Source organism: Malaclemys terrapin, chromosome 9, assembly GCF_027887155.1.
Source record: "Malaclemys terrapin pileata isolate rMalTer1 chromosome 9, rMalTer1.hap1, whole genome shotgun sequence".
NCBI classification, from domain to species: Eukaryota; Metazoa; Chordata; order Testudines; family Emydidae; genus Malaclemys; species Malaclemys terrapin.
Window position 1 is genome coordinate 102,507,780 of NC_071513.1, and position 24,127 is coordinate 102,531,906.

At 49.4% G+C, this 24,127-nt stretch overlaps 1 protein-coding gene across 1 annotated transcript in view; it reads left to right on the top strand.

Moving 5' to 3' along the window:
- The window catches only part of TPRG1 (tumor protein p63 regulated 1), a 71,947-nt gene extending 52,315 nt beyond the window's left edge, over window positions 1–19,632 (top strand). The window contains exons 5-6 of the mRNA XM_054040731.1: window positions 15,106–15,259; window positions 17,409–19,632. Of these exons, the coding sequence (XP_053896706.1) occupies window positions 15,106–15,259; window positions 17,409–17,603 (349 nt within the window). The 3' untranslated portion in view covers window positions 17,604–19,632. The remainder of the gene's footprint in view (window positions 1–15,105; window positions 15,260–17,408) is intronic.
- The last annotated feature ends 4,495 nt before the right edge of the window (window positions 19,633–24,127 follow it).

Consider the following 24,127-nt stretch of genomic DNA (forward strand, 5'->3'; position numbering starts at 1 on the left):
GATGTGGGGCTCTCACAGCCGGCTCCCTGGGAATAGGGAGACCTGGAGAGCTAGGGCTGCCAAAGTCACCTGGGAGGGAGGCAGCTGAAAGGACAAGGGGAAAATTCCCCAGGAACCGTAGCCCAGGGTGGGCAGAGAAACAGCTTTGGTTTTAAGTTGGACAATAAAACTGTCTCTTGGAGATTGTGGGAGTTGGGGAGAAGTCCTGCCTTGTTGCACCTGGTGGAGAATGTGGGCCAGTGATTGGCTCCTGGAATCAAGGGGAAATTGAAGCCTGCGTTTGACAGATACTCCACCCAGTTCGGGTGACCAGGAGTCGATGGAGCTGAAGCGGGTGGAAGCTGGCTTTGCTGAAAGAAGCTCCATGCTCCCAAGATGGTGCATGGGGCGACGGCAGGAACTGCAGGAGTTCCTGCTCTAGTGCCAGCAGGCAGCCAGACGACAGCAGCAGCAGGAGGTGCAGCTGCAGCTATAGATGTGACTGACCATGCTCGGGGAGCAGCAGTGGTAGCTCCTGGAGATCCCGGACCGGTGGGTGCAGGTATAAAGCAGGAAAGGGGCTTGAGGACCATGAGGTGTGGGTGACCAGGGCATATAAAAAGCATTTGCCCCCATGTGAATTGTGTTTTAAAGACTGTGCAGCGAATGCAGAAGAAACGGAGGAGACTCTGGTACTGTGGCCCAAAAAGGGGCAAGGACAGGGGGGTTCCCAGGGGTTGTATGCTTTTGCTGTGGGGAGATGGGGCACATTGGAAGGTATTGCCCCACTAAGAGCTCAGATGGTGGGAAACCTGGATGCTGAAGATTTGGGTGCCCAGGTGGTGGTGTGATTACTGGGAGGTTTGGACCGGATGGGAAGGAGATGGCCTGAGAGTTTATGGGACGCATCAGGCAGTTCTGCCTGTTGAAGAGGGAACTTGGGAAGAATGACATCTGTGAGTAGGGGAGAGTCCTGCAGAGCAAAGGAAATACCTGCCCAGATGGAGGTACCAAGGCAGAAAAGGGTACCGGGGAGCAGAAGCTCATGGCAAAGGCCAAACACAGTACAAAGGGGACACAGAGAGGACCTCATCAGCATACCGGGACTCCGATTAGAGCCTGGGGTAAAAGCAGGGTCCTTTGTGGGAGGAGAGACAGAGGACTCCGGTTTTATGGGTTCTGTCATGAGGACTGGGGACCTGCCACAGCAATAGACGGCCACAGAACACCCGCTACAGCTGACGTGGCGAGAAAAAGAGCAGTGGCCCGAAAGAGCATTGGGCCACTCAGGAGGAGAGGGTGGCCTGATCCTTGTGGCCAGTAAGCTTGAGGGAGAGGGAGATGCTGCAGGCAGAGACTTCGAACCCCTGGAGAAGGAGCTGAAGGTTTATGGTCGATGCCCTGGGAAGGGTATGGACAGTGAAGGCTTTGCCTAGGGGTGGGCATGGCTGTACAGGGGTTGGACCCACAAGGTGCCACTGGCCCCTTGAGGGGGAGCAGGGCCAGTGCCCCTCCTCTGCATCAGCTGACCCAAATGAGCTTTCAAAGAGAGCATCTGGGCCTACAGGCGAAGAGAGCCCTGGTGCGGGAAAACCTGGGTGAGTGAGGCTGAAAGCCGGTCAGGAAAGGGGCAGAGAGAGTGGATGTGGGGCTCTCTCTGAATAGGGAGACCTGGAGAGCTAGGGCTGCCAGAACCTCCTGGGAGGGGAGGCAGTGGGCACCTGTGAGGACCGGGGAAAATGCCCCAGGAACCATAACCCAGAGTGGGCTGAGGAACTGTGATGTGTTTGTTAAGTTTGGATAATAAAATTGTCTAAAAGAGCAGTGGGTGTTGCAATGGGTCCTTTGGGAGCTGGGTGGGGGAGCCCTGCCTTACGACAGCCTGGTTGAAGTTGAAATAAGTGTCCATATGGCCTTTGCTACGGTACTGATGTTCTGCCTTGCACCCGTTCCCTGATGAGTAACTAACATTCCCTCTTGTCTTTGTGAATGCTTGGATTTGAATTAAAAAACCTCACCCAAAACAAAGCAAACACAGTCCCCAACACGCCATCCCCTTGGGGAAAAGCACAGGGTGAACAGCACCTATGCCCTGAATGTAAGCTGTGTCAGACCAGGAGAAGGCACGAACCCTTGAGCTGAAGGCCTTCCACCAATGATGCCAGATGCAGATCTAGGGTCTGTTCTCAGAAGCCCCCATGCAGATCTCTGCTCTCCTGGCAGTGCAGGCAGGGAGAGGGTGTCTCCAAGACTTAGCTCTGCCTTTTGTATATTCCTTCCCTTGCATGTTGGGTCTTGACATGCGTACTATGCAAATCTCTAAGTGTGGGGGGAAAAGAGCTGACATGTAACACCAAAAATGCATCTGAAGGCTAAATAGGTAGGATGGTTGGTGGGATTTTTTTTTTCAATTGAAAATAAAGCAACATATAAAATGATGATCTAGTTAAATATCCTCATTACATGTTCCAGGCAGCATCTGAGTCATGGTATTTGCACTGTGCCTTTTAGACCTACAGGCCATGTAAACATTCCCTCTCTGAAATACTGAAATACCTTTTGGCCCACCCCAGTCAGATATGCCAGGCATCAGTACCAGTGTAGTCCAGGACCGTGTTATACGCAGCATGTGTGTTAATTCTGTCTACGGGTAAAACTCCCCCCTGTGCAGTGGGGACCAGCTGAAGGTCTATGGACCACTTGTGTCATGTTTGGAGGAGTTAAGCGTTTATTGCTGTTATAACTTGGGCCTGTTCTCCATCTCGGCAGACACCAGTCTGTTGTAAATGGACCCAAGTCCTGGGCCCCACATTCTCGTAATGCCCCTGGAGCTGAAGAGTGACTGAGAGCTGTTTCTAGCCCTCTGTCTCTCATGTGCATTTCCAGATGCATGCCCCATGTCGGACACCCTTCTTGGGCAGCTGCAGCCTGCAGTCCAGCTGCAACTCATAACCCTGTGCCGCAGCCCTCCGGAGTTCCTAGTTGCTTAGATATGTTCCCCCAGTGTCCACCTGGCTGTGGGAGCTCTGGTTTCTAGACAAACCCTTCAGGGACAATGCCTCAGGAAAGCAAAGAGCTACCAGCTTAGCAAAGGAATTTCTGAACCACATACACTTTGACTCTTACGGCACTAGAAGGTTACAGATCTTTCACCAACAACAAAATCCTGAATGCGCTCCCTCTGAGTCTGAGCTCTCCCCTCCTATGTGTCTGAGGTCTGCCCGGCATCCTCAGAGCATGCAGCCCTTCCTGCCTTTTCTTTCCTTAGCCTCATTTTCCGGCCTGTGGTGGTGCTCCCGTTTTTTGCTCCTGTGCTTCAGCTGGGGGAATTCCAGGCTCCAACGTCCTTGTCAGCTTCTGTGTAGAGTCTTTCAGAGACGATGGCCCAGCCAGGAGAAAACCCATGGTTCCAGCAGGGACGATGGTTCTCTCATTCGCTGCCTTCTCTGAGGTGTTTAGAATAGACTGGCCTTGCCAAGAGTAGACTGGTTCAAAAAGGGGTTCACAAAACAAAAGGGAGCTCCCGCTTTGACCGCAGCCCATCTCCAATCTGTGACCAACACTTTGTCTCCACGCAGAGGTGAATTTAACCAGGTGTGATGACCCAGCAGTGCCTTTCTGGGTGAGTGGTGAAGGCAGGTGGTCCAGCATCCAGTGTGATGGTTTGGGGGAGATGTCCACATTGACGTAAGAATTCCATTTTGGTTTGGTGAATGCCATCTTGTATTTCAGCCTCCATTTTGAATGTCACCTTGAGTGTGTCTCTAACATTCATATTGTAGCCGGCACTGGACACCTAGTGAACAGACTATGTCTGGGAAAAGGTGATAGAGCAATCCAAGACTAGCTACATGGAATGGCTCTACCTTTGTGAAGCAATGGGTTTGAGACCAGCAGGGCCATTGACTTGGAATGATTTTCTACCTAGACATTGACAGGGGGTTGGAGCCTGGAAATTCCTCAGTAGAAGCACAGGGACACAGGCTGTTTTTAAGAGGAATGATTTCCTAGGCCTTGTCTACACTAGAAAAGGTTTGCCAGTAGAGCTATATCGGCAAAGCTTCCTAGTGAAGACACGGCGTATACTGACTAAAGAGTGCCTTTGCCAGCCTACCTTGTAATAGTTCCCTGAATGAAATAAGCTGTACCGGCGAAATGACTGTTTTGCCGCTATAACTGTGTCTTCACGAGGGCTTTCACTGGCACAGGGGTGTGATTTTTGTTTTGTTTTTTCATATTCTAACTGATGTAGCTATCCTAGTAAAACCTTTAAGTGTAGCCCGAATCAAAGGAGGCCATTCCACCACCAGAAGCAAGATGGCCAGGCCAAGAGGGCCAGAAGGGTTACCTGGCCTAAAGGAGATGGACTAACCCCAGAATTCACAGGGGTGCTGAGGATGGTGAGAGGGTTTGAGTTCAGGAGCGTGTCATTTTTCATAGGTCTGTAACTGCCTTGTGCTTTTTAAAAGTGTTTGTGATTAAGAAATTCCTTTGGTGAGGTTGTTTCCTTGCTTTACAGCCACACGGTCCTTGAAGGATGTAACTAGAAAATCAGACCACCCCACAGCCAGGTGGATGCTGAGGGGCCTGGGGACTCAGGAGGGCTGTGACATTGGTTCTGGGTTCTAGGTGGCTGGACTGCAGGGTACTGCTGCCCAAGATGAATGTCAGACCCAGGGTCTGCACCTATGGGTGTGCATGAGACCCCAGAGCTAGGAACAATAATTAGTCACTACCCAGATCCAAGGGGCCTCAGACCCAAACTCGGCATCTGGTCCTTACAAATCCCTTCACTGGCTCCCCCCTTCCTGCCTCCAGTCAGTCCATGGTCCCAGCCTTCATTGCCCTCTTGTTACCGTTCCAGACAGGCACCTCCAGGCTTTCTCCCATGCTACTTGTCTCACTCAGAGAAACTCCCTGTAGCCCTCAAGAAAACTACCTCATTGTCCTTCACATCCCTCCTTACAACTCCTTGGCTGTGGCGTCTATAAAAAAACTTGACAATGTTGACAATGCCGGTGTGCTGAGACTACAGCCTACCGTGCTGACCAATACTGTCATGGTTTCCTTGTGCTCCTCCAACTGTCACTCTCCATTTGTTGTCTCTTGTCTTCTATTTAGATTATAAGCTCTTTGTGGCATGAACCGTCTTTTTGTTCTGTGTCTGCACCGCGTCTAGTACAGTGAGCTACTGATCCAGGACTCGGACTCCGAGTGGTCCAGTAATACAAATGATGAATGATCATCATAATACAGTGGGTCCAACCAAAAGTTCGAAGTTCTTTTGCTAAACTTTAAGATGCAAAAAAAACACTCAACGTTTGGAAGTTGGGATATTTTGCTAAAGCATTTAATAAAACAGAGGATGTGAAGTACCCTACTGAGACCTCCAGGAAATGTACAATTATCGGGATGAAAATACCTTCCGTAAGTGACGTCGCTCCTGGAACAGTGAGCGTAATTAACGTACTATAAAAGACAGAGCTGCAAATCCTTGCAGGATTATCGCAGCAAGGCAGCAGCGAGGCATTGTCTAAAAAGATGTCCTTGGATTGCACAGCAGCAGCATTCTCCAGGGCGTTCCTGTCCTGCCAGGAGTGGGCAAATTTCAGACATCATGTACAGTACCTGATGACTCCAGTATTTCCTTCTGGTTTCATTCCTGGTAGGAGCTCTTCATATCTGCAACCCCTTCCAAGAGGGGGCGTGCTGGTGCTGCAGCTAGACTTTGGGCTGTTTTTTAAATCACTCACTTATAGGATGTCCAGGTACCTGGTTTCTGGTCGAAAAGGTGACCTGACTGTGTCCGGTCAGCTCTACTGACTGCACACCCAAAGTCCGGTTACTAGAGGCGAGGGAGGTGGGGAGGCGCTGGGTCATCACCCATGCCAGCCCCTACTCAGCTGGGGCCATTTTCTACCTGCGTAGGGCAGCTGTAGCTCCCAGCCTTGGCAAAGCAGGTGAGTTCCTCCTGACCTGGGGGGTGAGGGGTGGGATGGGAAAAGCAGTGAATGTCAGGGAGGAGGGGGGAAGAGGAATGGACAGGGTGAAGCCTCAGGAGGAAGGGGCAGGGCAGGGGAGGTTCCATGTCCAGTTTTTAAATCGGCAACCCTGCGAGTCAGTTAATGATGCTGGGTTGTAAGTATCACAGTTCAGGGCAATGGCACCTGTTTTTCCCCTCTGTGGTTCAGCGAGGGCACCCACTCTCAGTCTCCTGGCTCCCCATTGGTTGCTTTTCTTGTGTGGAGACTCGTGTCTCTCTTCCTTCTGACCGGGGTGGTTCCAGGTTGCAGTTCCCTGCCTTCACTGTGTCATTGCCAGCCAAAGACAGTCTGCCTAAATAGGCCTCCTTGCTTTCTCTTCAGTTCAGAGAGTAACGGAGTGATGGCCAACAGTTATACGTTACCACACGACGCTTCCTGGGCAAGTCTATTTTATTCCTAAGGTAAAAGCACTACAGAGGAAACATTAAAAGAATAAAAGGACCTACATGCCTGCTATAAGATTACCGGACATCCCCCCTCCTCCCCACCCCAAACTATCTCCAACAGAGGTTCTGGCGGGTGTGTCCTTCAAACCGCTAAAGAGGTTTCTTTTGTGGTCACAAGTGCATAACAGCCTTGGCTCAGAACAAGCACACAATCTTATGGGGCCTCAGTAGGCCCCATCCTTCCAATCCTTCCCTAAGGATTGGGGCCCTCTATGAAGCAGGGGTCCTGTGCATTTGCTGGGTCAGGAAGAAGGGCCTGAGGCTGTGTAAAACCAGGCTATTGATCCAAAAATCCTTTCTTTGTCTGTGGGTCCCTGGAGAAGCCAGTTTGAACTAGTATATGCGAACGTCTCCAGGGCGTGGCTTGAAAGGGCTGATAACCAGGGGAATTGCATTAGCATCCCCCTCCTCCTAAACTGCATACAATCTCACAATAAAATATAAACAGTTGCATTTTCCATAAAATGAACTCTAAAGGTCTTAAACTTAATTCAATAAAGTTTGTCCGGGATATTGCAGGATATTGTTATATCTGTCACAGAAAGTGCACGGGAGGGGGAGAGAGACTTCATTGTGAAAATTGTCTTCTGCATCCATTCTCCACTCACTTGAAGGAGTTTCTTGCTGTAGTTGTACTGTGGTTACATCTACCACAGGAGCTGGACTATGCTCCCTTGAGAACCTCAGCAAGGAATCCAGCTAGAAACTAAATAACCCCCTATCCTGCAACAACAACTGATTCTCATTGATTTCAATGAGATTAAGGCACCTAACTTGCTTAAAACCTTTTGAACATCCCACTAGGCACCTATCTGTATCTTTAGGAGCCTAAATGCCTTTGAAAATCTGTCCCATGGTGCATTATGGGATGGAATTTTCCTTCCTAAATTGCCTGGGGCAGGATACCATGCTCTGCTCTATGACTGGGGTCTGTTTTGATGTCTATTCTTTTCGTAATGCGGTGCTATTACAGCGTACAGGGGAAATGCGTCACCAGACTAACCAGAGATGTATTGAACCAAGATCCTTGTGAATTTTTATAGCTGATGAGACAAGATGAAAGCACAATGTAAAACTATGGAAAGGAGCTGTGGCCAGATTGCTCTAGGAAGGAGGTTAAAGTCCTCCGTTGTCTTTGGTCCAAACAACAAAGCAGCTTTACTTTACTTGTTTTTTTTTTAATCGTGAGATTAAAATACAAATGAAACATTCATTTTTGCTTCCCTATGGAAAGGGTGGCGAGGCAAAAAGTTCGGATCGGGCCCTTTGACTTAAGTGGGGTGAGGAAATCTTGACATACGAGAGGCTGGAATCTATGGTGTTGAGAGCAAGGGCTTATCTAACTGCAGAATTGCGCTGGTTCGGTTTAAGGTGTGATTTTAAACCGGGTTATTTAAAACTGTTAGTGCAAAAGGCTGGGTGGTCACTCTATCACCTCATCCGCCTTGTTTCTGAAATATCTTTTATTGGACCAACTTCTGTTGCTGAGAGAGACAAGCTTTTGAGTTTACACAGAGCTCTCCGTCAGCAGTTTCTGTGTAGACAGAGTTTTGGTGTGTAGAGAACTAACTGCATACTAAAGGGTGAAAACTCCCTTAAGGATTGGCCTGGCTATGAATATAACAGACTTTAGACTCCCGGGCAGCCGTGGGGAAGTCTGTGACTGACGTGATATTCCCAAGCATGCTGGGAGGCCTACTATAGACATCTAGAGGAACTTGTGCCTGCTCTTTCATTACATGTGCACTGATACTGCGCTTGGTATAATATGAGATTCATCCCAAGGAGCTTACAATGCTAAATGCCAGGGAGACAGAGCTAAATGCACTGAGAGACCCAGGAGAAGGTTCTGTCTTAGTTCCTTCTCATTCAATACAACGAGCAGGTGACTGTATTTTAACTGACCTGGGCGGTATTTGTAGTCTTAACAGCAGGAGTGAGTATGGAGGAGGGATGTGAAGGAAGAGAGGACTGGCACGCAGGGCGGAGGGAATTCCAGGCATAGGGGGCGGCAGGGAGAAGGCCATAAGGACAAGATAGGGAGAAGGAGATGAAGGGGGAGAGGAGATGGGATTCCGTGCTAAGAAATGAGACTGGGTGGTGTGTAGGCCGGGACAAAGTCACAGGCGAGGATGTGTTTCACTCAGGATTCAATGCGCTCTGTCAGGCTGGGCAGAGGGGGCAGAGTAAAGAGGGAATTAGGAAGAAGGAGACGGAGACGGAGGTGGAGTCCAGAATTGGTGAGTGACCTCCAGGATGATAGGCAGGGCCACCATTTCCAAGCGCAGTTGCTTGTGAGTCCCCTTAAATCTATCTTTACCTTCCTCTGCAACCAAGCCTTCTGAAAGCATGACGAACCCCTCACTGGGTTGTTGGTAAAGACCCTTCTTTATACCCCATCGTTAATTCACGCTTCCTAGGCTGTGGTAATAGCCTTGTAAATAGCGCTGCTAAGTGTGTAATTATCATTCTTCCAGGTTGTGTGGTATAAAGGGCGTAACCTCTCACAGCATCTCTTGGAGGCATATTACCCAAGAGAGAGGAGCCAGCGCATTATAGGCCCAATTAAGCTGAGCAAAGAACAGAGGGTTTGAACCGCAGATATTCCAGCTCTTAAAGAGACTATTTTCTCAAAGCTGGGCCATGGAGTCAGCCGATGGACTCCACTGCAGTCCCTAAGAGGGTCACGATGAGGCATAGGGGGAATACTAAATGGATGTGGGGTAAGGAACCTGTTAAATGTACCCACCTCTGCTTATAATACACAATTCTGGGGCTCTCCGCTGTTTTCCCTAGTGCATCCCTTTGGCCACTGATCTCATAATCTGACCTGGTGATTGCCCCCAGGGTTAGCTTTGAGTGGAGTTTGTCAGAGCTTCCAGGGGACAGCCCGGAGAATGTCACCCAGTGATTCCTGCCAACAGCCCAATAATGTGTGCTTTTCGATAGACATGCAGTCTCGATCCTAGGACTCCAAGTGGTAAAGAATCCGCCACATCCCTTGGTGAGCTGTGCCAATGGTTAATTACCCACAGTTGAAAAAGTGCACCTTATCTCCAGTTTGAATTTGTCTCGCTTCAGCTCCCAGCCACCGGCTCTTTGTCTGCTAATTTAAAGAGCTCTCTGCTAGTCAATGTATTCATGGTCTATGCCGGGGGAGACATGACAGCCTGGTGTTGCCATCTCTCCCCCTGGGGTTATAAATGTCCCGGAGGTTCCTTGCCCCTCTGACTGCCAGAGTCAGCAAATAGTTAACCTGTCTGAGCCCGAAGCCTCCGAATGGTCTGGTTAGGAGCCAGGTGAGCGAAGAGCAGATAAAGGCAGCACCTGCCTATGGGTTTGGAACAGCCTGGGGCCATAGATAGAATGTAAACACACTCTGAAAATCTTACTGTCTGACTCTGTGCCAGCGTCTTCTGGGCTCTTGTAATGGAAAATATTCTCTCTGAGGTCATTCAGTGAGTAGAAAACCAGCATTGAATACCCATAATATTAGGTGCCAACTCGCTTCTGCCTTTGTGCCGATAAATAAACAAAGTGGGGGAGCATTTTGCGTTGCCAATACCTTTGTTTTAATGGGAAGGGTTTAAGTTTTTCTTCTTCCTCCCCCTTTTAAATGCATGGACTCTGTGAATTTCTGCTCTGCTCCTTTTGGCCACATGCACACACCCAACCTTCTGAGCAAGAACAAATGTCTGTGCTTCCTTGTAAGTCTGTGCATGCTGCCCCGGGCTATGTTTGTAATTCCCTTGCTGAGCTTTGAGATGAGTAGGGGAGAGGTGCAGCTGGCTGAGATGATGGAAACTGCCATTTCCCTCCCTTAGTCAATTAGGTTGCTTCAGCTAATTATTAAAAATTTCCATCAAAGGTGGATTTGCTCTTGCATGGCAGATCGAGGGGTGCGGGACTGAGAGCTCTGAGGAGGGGAGTAAGGTGGGCTAGTCACTACTTGTACCCCAGGGATAGAGAAACAGCATGGCTTTAGAACAGAATTCAAAGCGATTGACCCTCTGATCAGTGCAGTTTGTTCCCTTTGGTATACTGCTGTTGCTTTTGTCCAGTCTCAAGCATGATAATTCTAGCAGTAGGCCTTCCACCAGTTCCCCTGGGGCAACTTGTCCACTCTCTCCAAAACTATGGCTAAGGGCTTGGCTAAACTTGCAGCTGTAAAGCGCTTTGAGTTAAACCAGCCTTCGGAGAGCGCAGTAGGGAAAGCGCTGCAGTCTGTCCACACTGACAGCTGCAAGCGCACTAGCGTGGCCACATTTGTGGCACTTGCAGCGGCATTGGGAGCGGTGCATTATGGGCAGCTATCCCAGCATGCAAGTGATTGCAACGTGCTTTTCAAATGGGAGGGGTGAGGTGGAGTGTGACATGTTGTGTGTATGTGGGGGGAGAGAGAGTGGGTTTTTGGGGCCCTGAGGGCATGTCAGCATGCTGTCTTGTAAGTTAAGACAGCAGCAGACCTCTGAGGCCGATCAGAGCACAGTAACGCAACACCATGTTCACACTGGCGCCGGGGTGCTCCAGCGGGGGCGGCAGCAAACGTTATTCCTCTCGCCGAGGTGGAGTACTAGCAGTGTGGAGTCAGAGCGCTCTACATGCCTTGCCAGTGTGGACAGGGAGTGAGCTAGTGTGCCTGGGGCTGCTTTATTGCGCTGTAACTCGCAAGCGTAGCCAAGCCCTTAGTGAGGGGGAAGAGGTGCTTGCAGACCAGACGATCTCTAGGAGCAGATGAGAGCATCATCAGCAATAGAATTCATAGCATGTAGGGGTCTCTCCAGGTCCTTCTTCCACAGACATCAGCACAGTGTCCGAGTACCGTATGCATATGGCCCCGTTTTCAGTTGTTTTAAAGCACCGTTTCTCTGTAAATCATCACATACATTTGCAGTGCCGCGAACAATAACGTGAAACCGTGGACAGAATTTGCCGTTTAAAACCAAGCTCTACCCACTTATCGGGGTGGGGAAAATGGGCCTCCGTTCCTCCTCTCTTAAAGATCAACATATTTTTTGTATCGTCCCATCTAGAGGCAGCTGAGTCTCTACCAGGGATTTCAGCTCACTCATAGCTTTTAGAGCTTATAATTCAGGTGGGGCACGTTAAGGCTGACTGTAATGTCACACCCCAATCCACAGCTCATAATAAAGATGGCAATCAATGCTCATCTCAATCTCAATCAGGCTTTTGGTGGGGGTTGTGTCTTGCCCATGGAGATTCTCCTTTAATTCAAGAGTGGTGGAGACATTTGGAGCCAGAAAGTGGTAAATTCTGTGCCATGCCTACCATTGTGGTGACAATTTGTTAGCCAGGACTCTGCCATCAGGAGCAGTTTATTCCTCCACCGCTAGCGTGTGGACTTTAAGGCTCATGTTTTCAAAGCTGCCTACAGGATTTGGATGCCCAATTCCCATTAAAATTAACTTTAAAAGTCTCAACCTAACTGTTTCACTTTTCCTCATGCTTTCATTTCTGATGTGGCTGCTTATCCCATGTACATCTCTCCCTGCAGCAGAAAAGATTGCCACTGCTCCCCATCAGGGCTGAGACATGCATGCAGACCTCAACATTTAGAAGAAACAGAGGTTTAGCTCAGCTCCATGCTCTGTACGTTACCATAATTATGAAACTGACAGTGTGCTGTAGGTGAGGGTACTTGGGACCCTGCTTATGAACCTAACTCGGGAGCTGACCTGGCAAGAGGAATTGGCAAATGTTCATCCCTTTTGGACAGAATGAAATCTGCATACAAATTGACATGTGAAGCAGCTAATATTCCATTGTGCAAGATCTCTGAATGGACTGAACCTTAATGCTCCATTAACTGCACACATAAAATGTTCACTGAGCTTGGGTTTTGTTGCCAGGCTGGGGAGTGGGGAAAAGTGCTGTATATAGAGAGAAAAATGTCAGTGTTGAAGGTACATACTGAAATCTTTTCCTTTAAAAAAAAATTTTTTTTTTAGAGAAAGCTCTCTAATCTTCAGAAACAAAAAAGGATTAGATGCAAAAATTATTGAGTTTCAAATTTCCAATATAATTGTCCAAAGTCTGAAAGTACCTCTGCTATTTGTGCCAAGATCCTTACGATATTTTGCAGTGTGCACTCTACAAATAAAACCCTGGATCAGTCTTTTTTTTCCTTTTTTTTTTTTTTACATAGTAGTAAGTGCAGAAACCACAATAACATCCCCAAAGGGGCTGTACTCCTCAATGGAGGGCTAGGGTTCCTAAAGACAGGAAACTCTCCGTGGCAGAGTAGGTAGGCACTAGCTTTTCTTTCCTGAAAGCCCAGGTTTTAATTTATAGATGAATAGAAAGACCTTCTCCTGTTCTGGGCTGGTTTCAGAGGTTTAGAACAATACGCCTTCCGGTTCCATTACCTACATATTGTATAGCTAGCGAACACTTAGAAGGGATCTGGTTAAAAAGGGTTGGCTGAATTGCTGGCCGCCGTTTGAATTAAGAACCACGAATGAAACCATAAACTCACATTTCAGAACGGTCGGGCCTGGTGAACTTCTCATTGTATTTCCCACCTTGGAGTCTGCTCACAGTCACTCTCCAGCCAGGGGATTGTAATCTTGTCCTGGGAACACGAGATTACCTGGGCACATTATTGTGCCTGTGCCGTGGTACCTACACACCAAGGACCTGATTGTGTGAGGTCACGACTGCCCTCAGCTTCCACTGGCATACTTGTAAGGGGGCCAGACCAAAACTTGGGCCTGCAAACCCACTACTCACCACCATATGTTTCCTTTTATATATGCACATAGCAGGCCGGCTCGCCCCTTAAGGGCTGCAGGGCTTGGGGCTAGCCAACTCTGATTACCACCGAGGCACACATGGGCTGGATCTGGTAATTCTCTTTGAAGGGCAGCAGGTGGCTGCAGTGAAGGGGGAAGCTCAGGAAACTGCAGGAAGTAAGAAAGACCCTGTTACCTGGGGGCTGGAAACATGAGGCTCTAGAAGGCAAGGCCCAGGCGGGAAGGCCTGGGAGTAGGGTTAATCAGAGAGTGTTGGGAGTGAGCAGACTCCAGCCGAAGGACCTGGGATGATTATTTTCCCTAGTGAGATTACAGGCCTGGGACTGACCCAACATGAGAGTAAAACCAGTGGACGGTGTCTAGGGACTTAAGAGTTAATCTTGGAGCTTTATTTATGTGAATAAACTCGGACCCCGGGGAAGGGCTGGGGAATGGGCAAGAAAAGCCGGTGTGGAGTTTGTCACGGAAGCCTGTTGAGGAAGAAATCGTTAGCAGGGCACGGCAGAGGCACTGCTGGCCATGAGGGCACATTGCAGGCTAAACTGTACATAACACGGTTTCCCTAGAAGCCCTGATTCAGCAATGCATTTAAGCACATTATTAACTTTAAGTACACACTTTGACCTCGGGCAAGTGCTTTGACATTTACAAATAGAGCTATAATTAACAATAGGCCTGATGCTCCACTGGACTCTCTGGTTTTATGCTGGTGGAACTCCAGTGACTTCAGCTCTGATGTAGGATTTGGTTTTAGGATGTTCTGGTTTTGCAAAACAAGGTATTTCATATCCTGGAATTAGAGGGAGTTTGTGTGACTGCTTCTGTTTTGGGCCCATCGTTTTTAAGGGCAGTTCTTTTTTAACTCTACTGATCAAGTGACCAATTTGCCCAGAATGAGGTCTATAACTACCAACACTCATGTTCTGAAAGCTAATCACCAACCCTATCCAGTGGTTTATAGCACTGGGGTGCCCTCACGCCATGAACAGAGACAATATGTGAGAAGAAAAGGGGGAGACAACTTTTAACTGCACTGAAAAGTAGTGAAGTTGGAGAGCTTTTTGGAGGAATGCAGCAGAAAGCACTAAGTTTCTTGTTTGAAAGATGGGACTGTCCATCCCAGATATGGTCATGATTGCCTCTCAGCAGGGATTAGAACCCAGGGTTCTCTGACTCCCAGTCCTGGTCCCTACAAAAATTTAGCACCTAACTTTGCATTTAGGGCTCTGTAACTCTATCAAGTTTGAAAATAAAGGAAAACCAAAGGCATCAGTACTTGGTGATGTTTAAAACTCCTTGGAGAATCAGGTTGTTCATATCATGCACTTTTCTACTCAAATTGCACTCACAGTCTGCTGCCCGAGAATATGATTCACAGATTCAGAGATTCCCAGGCCAGAAGGGACCATTGTGATCATCTAGTCTGACCTCCTGTAGAACACAGTCCGGAGAACTTCCCCATAATAATTCCTAGAGCAGAGCTTTTAGGAAAACATCCTGTTTTAATTTTAAAATTGTCAATGATGGAGAATCGTCTCGAGGTCCCTTCCAGCCCTAGACTCTATGAATAACCTTTGGTAAATTGTTCCACTGGTTAATTGCTCTTGCTGTCAAAAAGGTATTCCTTATTTTCAGTCTGAATTTGTCTAGCTTCAACTTTCAGCCATAAGGTCGTGTTAGACCTTTCTCTGCTAGAGAGAAGAGCCCATTATAAAATATTTATTCCCCATGTAGATACCTGTAGACTGTGATCAAATTACCCCTTTTCCAAAAAAGCTACCTGTTCAGAATGATTGATAACCTTTCTGTTACGAGTTGCCTGATGTAATGCACCTTTCTCTGTCTGAATTGCTCGTTCTCCAGGAGGGAGGGAGAAGGCCTGAGAATCTACTGGGATAATCTGAAAGAGCCATCTGCCCTGTCCCGTTGGAATCCATGGGCCACGGATATCCCTTATGCAACTTTCACAGAACATCCAGTGAAGAACAGCAGCGAAAGGTTCAGTGCCATCTGCCAGGTATGGAGCATGGGTTCTCCGGATAACAGGTGAAATGCATAGTTGTGGAATGCCTGGAAGGTGAAAGGCATGTTTGTTTGGGGCCCAAATTTCGTAATTTGTCCCCGCAATACACTGAGAGAACTGGTGCCGGGTGGAGCTGTATTTAGCAGCATGCCGGGATCGGTGCCGCTTGCTCGCTGCTCCATGCTGATAGTGGGGAGGGATCTCTGCCCACTGCCAGGGGGTTCCAGGGACTCATCTGGAGATTGGTGCTGCTGATGGATCACTCAGTGCTGAGGGGAGCCCGTGGAGTGTTGGAGTGCGGTGTAGTCCCCGGCGAGCGGTGCAAAGGCGCTCAGGGCAAGTGTGGCAGCTCCTGTCACTGGGTGCATGGGGCTCCCTGCAGGCAGGAGAAGCGGTCCCGGTTTGCGTTACCTTCATTCAGGAGTGACAGTACCGGAAGGGCATTCCCACACATCCTGGGTTAGGACTCCAGCACTGGGCGGGGGTGGACTTGTTTGGATGCTAGGTATTGGTTCAGCTGACGAGGGGATAGGGCACAGCTGTCAATTTTGGATCCAGGTTCAGTTGCTGACGTGCCCCCATATACACAAATGCTGGGGGGAGGGAGGGGTTCAGATCTAGGGCTTGGGGTCAGGCTGACCTCTGCAGCGGCTGGCAGTTGCTGTCTGTGTGAGAAGGGTTCAATGAGGGGGCCGTCCGAGTCCAGTTGCTCCCGGAGAGGTGTCCATTAAAGAAAATCCACCGCTCCAATTGTCGCTAACTGGGAGTCTGAACAGAGCAAACAATGGCCTTGGGGCCTGGCCTCCCCTCCCCTCCAGGTCAGCGATGAAGCACAGGGGTGGTGGTGCGTTGTTCTGACACATCCCAGGCTGTACCAGTCCTGTGGAGAAACAGCACATCGGTCTCCAGCGCCGTGGGCCGGAATGCCTCACCAGCCCTGCGTTTGCTTAAAAGAGAAATGGGCCTGAAACAGAGGCCCGGATCAGAACCTGGGTCTGGATCCGAGCTCATTGCTTGAACCTATTGCTGTGGGTCTAATCTGAGCACTGAATCCAAACGCTTTTCCAACTTTGGGATCCGGAGCCCAAGCCCCAAGTCTGGGGATGTTTGGATCCTGGGGTTTGGTTCTGCCCATTCTAGAGAGACAAGCTCCCAACCCGGGGTTCTAGTCCTGGGTCCACTTTGAAATCTTTTCCCCCTTCTTTTTTAACATTTGTAGCTTCCCCCCACTTTACTATTTGCCCTCTTCATTCCTAAATCATAGTCTCTCCAAATCGAGACAACGCTGTGCCTCACTTGGCTCACTGGCGTTCCTGTTGCTCTGGCTACGAGGCAAGGAGCCTTCTCTCTCTTTCTGTTATACCACAGATGTTTCGCTTGGAGGATTCTCAGCTCACTTTTACACAAATCTACTTTCTTCATAAGCTCCTTCCTGGCAGCTCTGAGTGTGATTAATGAGCCTATACTCCTGGTGTTCAGTTCCATTTGCATTGGACAAACTTTCTCCCTCTTCCTCGTCTCCACTGTCACCGCTTTCTCACCTATTTTGGCTTCCCGTGTCAGCTTGCCACACAGTCTGTCTGTCTGTCTTGTTTTTTATGCACCTTGCTTGGCTTCTTCACATTCTCTGGATGGCTTTAAGGGCTGGAGGTCACTTCCTGATCTCTCTGGTCCTTGATCCTCTACAAAAAGTCCCTGCCTTGCATGCATAAGAAGTGGATCCCTAGAGCTTAGAGAGACAAGGTGGGTGAGGGAGGCATTATTTGTTATGGGACCAACTTCTATTGGTGACAGAGACAAGCTTCCGAGCTTCCACAGAGCTCTTCTGCAGGTCTGGGCAGTCCAGAGACCCAGATGTTGGTATTAAAATCTTTAACCCTTGGGCCTCTGCCATTTTTCCACTGGGGTGGCCAGAGGAATGTTATTTGGGGGCAGAGGAGGGAGAGGGGTGCTTGTATATATGCATCCATAGCAAACTGAGGTTATTTACTGCAGACAGTTGAGCGCTCACTGCATGGACGAGACAGGTTGCTTTCCTTTCAGCAACTGAAGCTTAGAGAAAGGAAGCCAAACACAACATGCAGCTCATTCCTTAGAACTTCACATAATTCTCACTCTTGTCATCTCTTCCTTCCTTCCACAGATGTCCGAGTTCACTGCTCAGTTGGTCCGGGCCGTTCAGACTGCCCAGAGCAAGAACCCGGCGCCAGGCAAAACCAGCAGCGTTGTGGTTCTGAATCAACCCCTCCTGATCGACACCTACATGGGTTTTATGTCTTTCATCGGGAACCGAAACAAACTTGGTTATTCCCTTGCCCGTGGGAGTGTTGGCTTTTGAAGCTCTCCATGGTGGGGCGTTCTTTGTTTGTTAATGTCACTGTCCTTTAAATTCTGCATATAGCCCCATTTCTTTTAGAGGTTAAAAAGATGCAAAGGTTAAGTGATGCATAGGTCTTGTGCTGGCCCTCTGCCCAGGGGCAAATTTCCCTCCCTTTGCAAAGTTTTCCCTGGGCCTTTCAGCTCCTACTGTGTATGAATATGGCTGTGTTACAAACTCTTTACGGTGTGTGCATTAGAAATGAATCAAAACCAGGACTCCAGACCTGAACCATGCCAAACTTTGGGGGAAGTTCCGATCTGAAGTTGACCCATCTCTTGTGTAAAAACTCTACCACAAACTAACCTGTCTAGTCCAGCCTCCCCATTGCTAATGTCAATGCAGTGGCTGCACTGCTTGTGTCTACACTGACACTTTCCGTGCTAAAATTTTAGTCATTCAGGGGTGTGAAAAAACACCCCCCAAGCGACACAAGTTTTAGCGCTGAAAAGCGCCAGCACAGACAGTCCTCCCGGCAATAAAGCTTCCACCGCTCGTTCAGGGTGGTTATTTTTTGTCACTGGGAGAGCTCTCCCCCGGCGATAAAGCGTGACTACACTGCCCACGTCACAGCACAGCTGCAGCCGGGCTGTAAGGTGGGCGGTGTGGACATACCCTAAGTGCCCCTGGGAATCTGCAGTGCAAGACCTGCAGCTACCCATTGCCTCTTCAATGACCATGTTGTTCTGAAGTCTGTTTCCCATCTCAGGGGTCTAGGAACTTTGTAACACAGTAAGTAGGTGCTTGCTTCAAATGTCAGGCCTAACATTCACACGGCAGAGAAATAGTTCCTTAACTGGTCTCTGGAGGTTTACTAACATGGCCCGGAATTGATACGAGCATTTAGCTATCTGCACTCTCTCCCATGCCGGATATAGTATTTGGTGCTTGCATCTATCTCTGCCGATCCGTGCCTGGAAATGACATCCTACACTATGCTCAGTCTTGCCCTTTAAGATCTCTTGTTTTTTTAAAGAGCTGCTGTGTTTGAAATTCTGTTTGGATCACTTGGAGAATCTCTGGAGCAACCCAGTGACACGGCTGGAAAGGAATTTTCTCTGGTCACATGACACCTGGTCCAAAGCCTTTCAGAGTCATTGGAAAGACTCGCATTGCTCTGAACTCTCTACAGATCAAACCCATGGCAAAAGACAGCAGTGAAATATCTTGAAACAAATCTTAAAGGATAAAAAAATATGTTTACTTATAAACGTTTCATATTCTGCATCAGATGTTGGAATGGGGGGAAATCCAACAAAACCAGACACGTTATTTTCTGGACTTTTCAAAATATTTTAGCTAAATAGATAAGTGGATAGTATAATTGGGTCTCAGAGTTTGTTTGTTTTTAAGGATCAGAATGACAGTATATTGTCATTTGAGATTTTAATAAAATAATCTCCACAGTGGTTGTGTTTCTTTTAGGTTCCAGGTGGCCGATGAGTGAGTGGACAATGTTATTGTGATGGGTTGGATCACAGAAACCCCCTTGGGAGCTGCCACCTGACGTACCAAGACTACTTCTATTCCTGTTTTCCCTGCCAGCTCGGGACTCCAGCACCCTGTCTTGCTGAGCCAGACACTCCCGTCTGCTTCAACACAGACCGAGGGTCTGAATCACTTGCCCCAAAGCTGCAAGTTTACCTGAAAACAGCTCACAGAAGTGTGCTTGTCTTTAGCACTCAGATGCCCAACTCCCAATGGGGTCTAAACCCAAATAAATCCATTTTACCCTGTATAAAGCTTATGTAGGGCAAACTCATAAATTGTTCACCCTCTATAACACTGATAGAGAGATATGCACAGTTGTTTGCTCCTCCAGGTATTAATACATACTCTGAGTAAATTACTAAATAAAAAGTGATTTTATTAAACACAGAAAATAGGATTTAAGTGGTAACAGGCAGAACAAAGTAAGTCACCAAGCAAAATAAAATAAAATGCGCAAATCTATGTCTAATCAAACTGAATACAGATAATCTCACCCTCAGAGATGCTTCAGTAAGTTTTTCTCAGACTGGACACCTTCCAGGCCTGGGCACAATTCTTTCCCCGGTACAACTCTTGTTGCAGCTCAGGTGATAGCTAGGGGATTCTTCATGATGGCTCCTCTCTCACTTTGTTCTCTTCCACCCCTTTATATATCTTTTGCATAAGGCGGGAACCCTTTGTTAGGGTTACCATATTTTGTGCCTCCAAAAGGAGGACACTCCACGGGGCCCTGGCCCCGCCCCCAGCCCCGCCCCCTCCCCCGCCCCAACTCCACCCCCTCCCCAAAGTCTCCGCCCCCTCCCCTGCTTCCCGCGAACACTTAATTCGCGGGAAGCCTGGGCAGGTAAGGGGGAGTGTGGGGGGAGGAGGTGCGGCCCAGGCTGGCCCCCCCGGCGGCTCCAGCCTGGGTCGGCTCGGGCCCTGGAGTGCCGGCCCTGGCCCCCCGGCGGCCCAGCGCACCCCCCCGGATCCCGGCCCCGGCGGCCCAGCGCACCCCCCGGATCCCGGCCCCGGCGGCCCAGCGCACCCCCCCGGCGGCCCGGCTCCCGGCCCGACCCCCCGGCTCCCGGCCCCGCGGCCCAGCGCACCCCCCCGGCCCCGCGCACCCCCCCGGCGGCCCAGCTCCCGGCCCGACCCCCCGGCTCCCGGCCCCGCGGCCCAGCGCACCCCCCCGGCGGCCCGGCTCCCGGCCCGACCCCGCGGCCCAGCGAACCCCCCCGGCCCCGCGCACTCCCCCGGCTCCCGGCCCCGCGGCCCAGCGCACCCCCCCGGCGGCCCGGCTCCCGGCCCCGCGGCCCAGCGCACCCACCCGGCGGCCCGGCTCCCGGCCCCGCGGCCCAGCGCACCCCCCCGGCGGCCCAGCTCCCGGCCCAGCCCCGCGGCCCAGCGAACCCCCCCGGCTCCGCGGCCCAGCGCACCCCCCCGGCGGCCCGGCTACCGGCCCGGCCCCGCGGCCCAGCGAACCCCCCGGCCCCGCGCACCCCCCCCGGCGGCCCGGCTCCCGGCCCGACCCCCCGGCTCCCGGCCCCACGGCCCAGCGCACCCCCCCGGCGGCCCGGCTCCCGGCCCGACTCCCCGGTCCCGCGGCCCAGCGCACCCCCTCGGCGGCCCGACCCCGCGGCCCCGGCCCGGCACTGCGCCCCTGGACCCCGGCCCGGCACCGCGCGCCCGGCCCCGCGACCCCGGCCCAGCCCTCCCTCCCGATTTTCCCGGACATGCCCGGCTTTTGGGGATTTCCCCCCGGATGGGGATTTGAGCCCCCAAAAGCCGGACATGTCCGGGAAAATCCGGACGTATGGTAACCCTACCCTTTGTATTTCTGGGTTTCCACCTCCCCTCACTGGAAAAGCACCAGGTTAAAGATGGATTCCAGTTCAGGTGACATGATCACATGTCACTGCAAGACTTCATTGCCTACTTGCCAGCACACACACATACAGGAAGACTCACAGGTAAACACAGCCATCTGCAGACAATGGGAGTCATCAAGATTCCAAACCATCATGAATGGCCCACACTTTACATAATTACAATAGGCCCTCAGAGTTATATTTTATATTTCTAGTTTTAGATACAAGGGTGGTACATTTATACAAATCGGATGATCACACTCAGTAGATTATGAGCTTTGTAATGATACCTTACAAGAGACCTTTTGCATGAAGCATATCCCAGTTATGTTATATTCACTTATTACCAGATTTTTCTAAAACTATCCCAGTTACATTATATTCACTTATTATCATGTTTTTATAAAACCATATAGACTGCACAACGTCACAGTTATTTTTTTGGGGGGGGAGGGGAGGTTGTCTCCAAGGCTCTCCATTTTCCTCACCTACAGGCCCTGCAACGTGTTGCTTTTCTTCTTTACACCCTGGCTCTGTACTGCAGTGAAATCTTCCCGCGCCAAACCGTTCTGTCATCTAGAGAGGGTCATTAGAGACTGATGGGATGTTCTCCATCTTACTCAGTATCTGATGTCTTTGCAGCATCAGAGAGTTCAAGGCCAGAAAGAACCATCAGGCTGCTGGGGTGGTGAAGAAAGAGATAAGAACAGGATATAAAATCTATTTCCTGTAGTCTTCACTGGTGGCTTACACCGTGGGCATGTCCTCAGTGGTTGCATTTAATAACCTGTGTTGATTAATATCAGCCATCCTTTAAGGACTGTTCATCAAAAGCCCGTGGAATATCGAATGCAAACCACAAACGTACCATATAAGTTGCAGTATCCTGTTTGCTTGGCATGCCACCAAAACCAGAAAGTGGGCGAGACCACTGGTCACACCAGAAGGGCTGTCAGCACCCAGGACTCTACAGATTCTTGAATTTTTTTCTTCTGTGTTACCCTTAATGAATCCATTTCAACCCAAAATATAACAAACATGTTTTCAAATCTAACCACCTTGTCTGACTCCTGCCTGGGCAGCAGTTGAAGTTCCAAGCCAGGAATGAAGCAAATGTGTTTTATTTTTCTTCTCTGCATCCGTTACAGATTCCGCTCCCCCTTTAATTTGTTATGTCAGTTAGCATTGCCCTCCTCAAGGCAAGAACTTTCTATTCAGCCTGCAAGAGGAAATGTTGCAATGTTGGAAGAGGTGGGATGAGAAATCTTTGGCAATTGTTCTTAGGCGGGCATCATTGGCAACTTAGCACAATAATTTTTCACAAGAAAAAAAAAAACACCTTGCCTAGGAAACTGGGATCTTGCTGAGACGGTGTTAGGAAAATAAATATCTGCTTTTATTTCATGCTGTTCCCTTTCATACCAAGCGAACTTTCAAAGTAACCCCTGCCATTCCATTGCCAAGGTGCTTTTAAAGACACAAACCCAGGTTTATTTGCTAAACTCCACCTCGTCGCGAATATTTTTAACTTGTTTTTGTTTCTAATTCAGACAGAGTTACTGGGCTTCAGAGCCTCCAAAATGTAGGTGGCTTGCTTGAATCCTCCCCAGGATTATTATTATTAACACTGGGTTTCTTGAGGACCTGTGTGAGGCAGGGCCTACGGTTACCTGAGACAGGTGTTCACATAGAAAAAGTATACCCACCACAATTGCTACGGACTTTCACCCATTTGCAGCCTAAAGACGTAACAGTGCTTGGAGACGCCCCCCCGGAGAGGATCCCACCGGATCAGGGTGCAGAGACTTTTCGAAGGGGCACTCTTGGGACATTTGTACTGCAGCTACTCTTGCTTATTGTATGTAGAGTTTGGCTCACTGACATCCGTCTTCGGGGCACGTTACACTAAAATGCCGAGGGAGAGGGCTGAAAGATTAAGGAGAGTGTTCCATAGCCTAGTGGAATGGAAAAACACAGAGCTATCGCCAGTGGGACTGTTTTGACCACTGTTGAAGTTGATGGTAAACATCGATTCACTTCAATGGGGCCTAAACTCTTCCAAGCCATGACATTCAGATCCTGTTCTGATTTTACCCAACCCTGAGAGAGTTCAGATCTGGCATGTTGGCTCGACTTTTTAACAGGTCCGAGGGGAGAGAGGGGATGGGGGGGACAGTCACAAAGTCTGGACTTTGGTTTCATCCTATTTGTCCTTTGGATATTGTAACACCAATTGGGAAGCCATCCATGGCTCAGCTCAGTGCATTTCACTGTCAGGAAGCTTTTTCCTGATGTTCATCTCCTTTCTTATTGACGTCAGAGTGCTGATAGAGATGCCTCACGCCATGACCTAAATGCTGTACTTCACGATTTCAGTGCAAGAACTGGATACGTTTCAACCCGTTTCTGGAAACATGTGCCTTTTATGTGGTTTGTGTATTACACACTAACCTCAGCTCTCTTTCATGAGTTCAACAATTCAACTTTAATGAGTTCAAGGGAACTGCAAAAAAAATTATTTTTGTCAAGCTTTTTGTTTTCAAGCCCACTTTGGTTTCTAATGTCTGATTAGAATATTACTAACCACCTCAGGGGGAAAAAGCGTAAGTAGCTTGCATACTGGGGGGGGGGAATAAGGGGGGGTGGGGGGGAGGTGAAGCAGGTTCATTACACCTCCTCAGCCGGCAGCGTCATTAGGAGTGAGCCGTAACAGCACAGTTGCAAACTGGTGCGTCTGAGTGAAAATGGCCACAGGTGTTTCCTTTGGGACTCCTTTGTTTCTGATGCAAATTTGATCCTGGAATTTTAGCTGTTGCTTCAGACACCTATTAAATAAATGTGCACAAGTGTCTAGCACAATGTGGGTATAAATTAACGAGAGAGCGACGTTTAGTGATTAGAGCTGGGGCTGTTGGGTTTTCTTCCTGTCTTGCTGTGTGAACCTGGGCAAAATGCTTAGGGCCAGATTTTCAGAAGGGGCTTCTAAATACTGAGCCCCCTACACTCTGACGGGGGACAGTGGGAACCACAGGGGCTCAATACGGCTGCAAACCAGGCCCTGGGAATCGACAGCTGAACACCCAAAAACAGAGGCACCACTTTCTGCCTCGCTGTCCCCAGCTCTAAAACAGGGGTCACAATGAG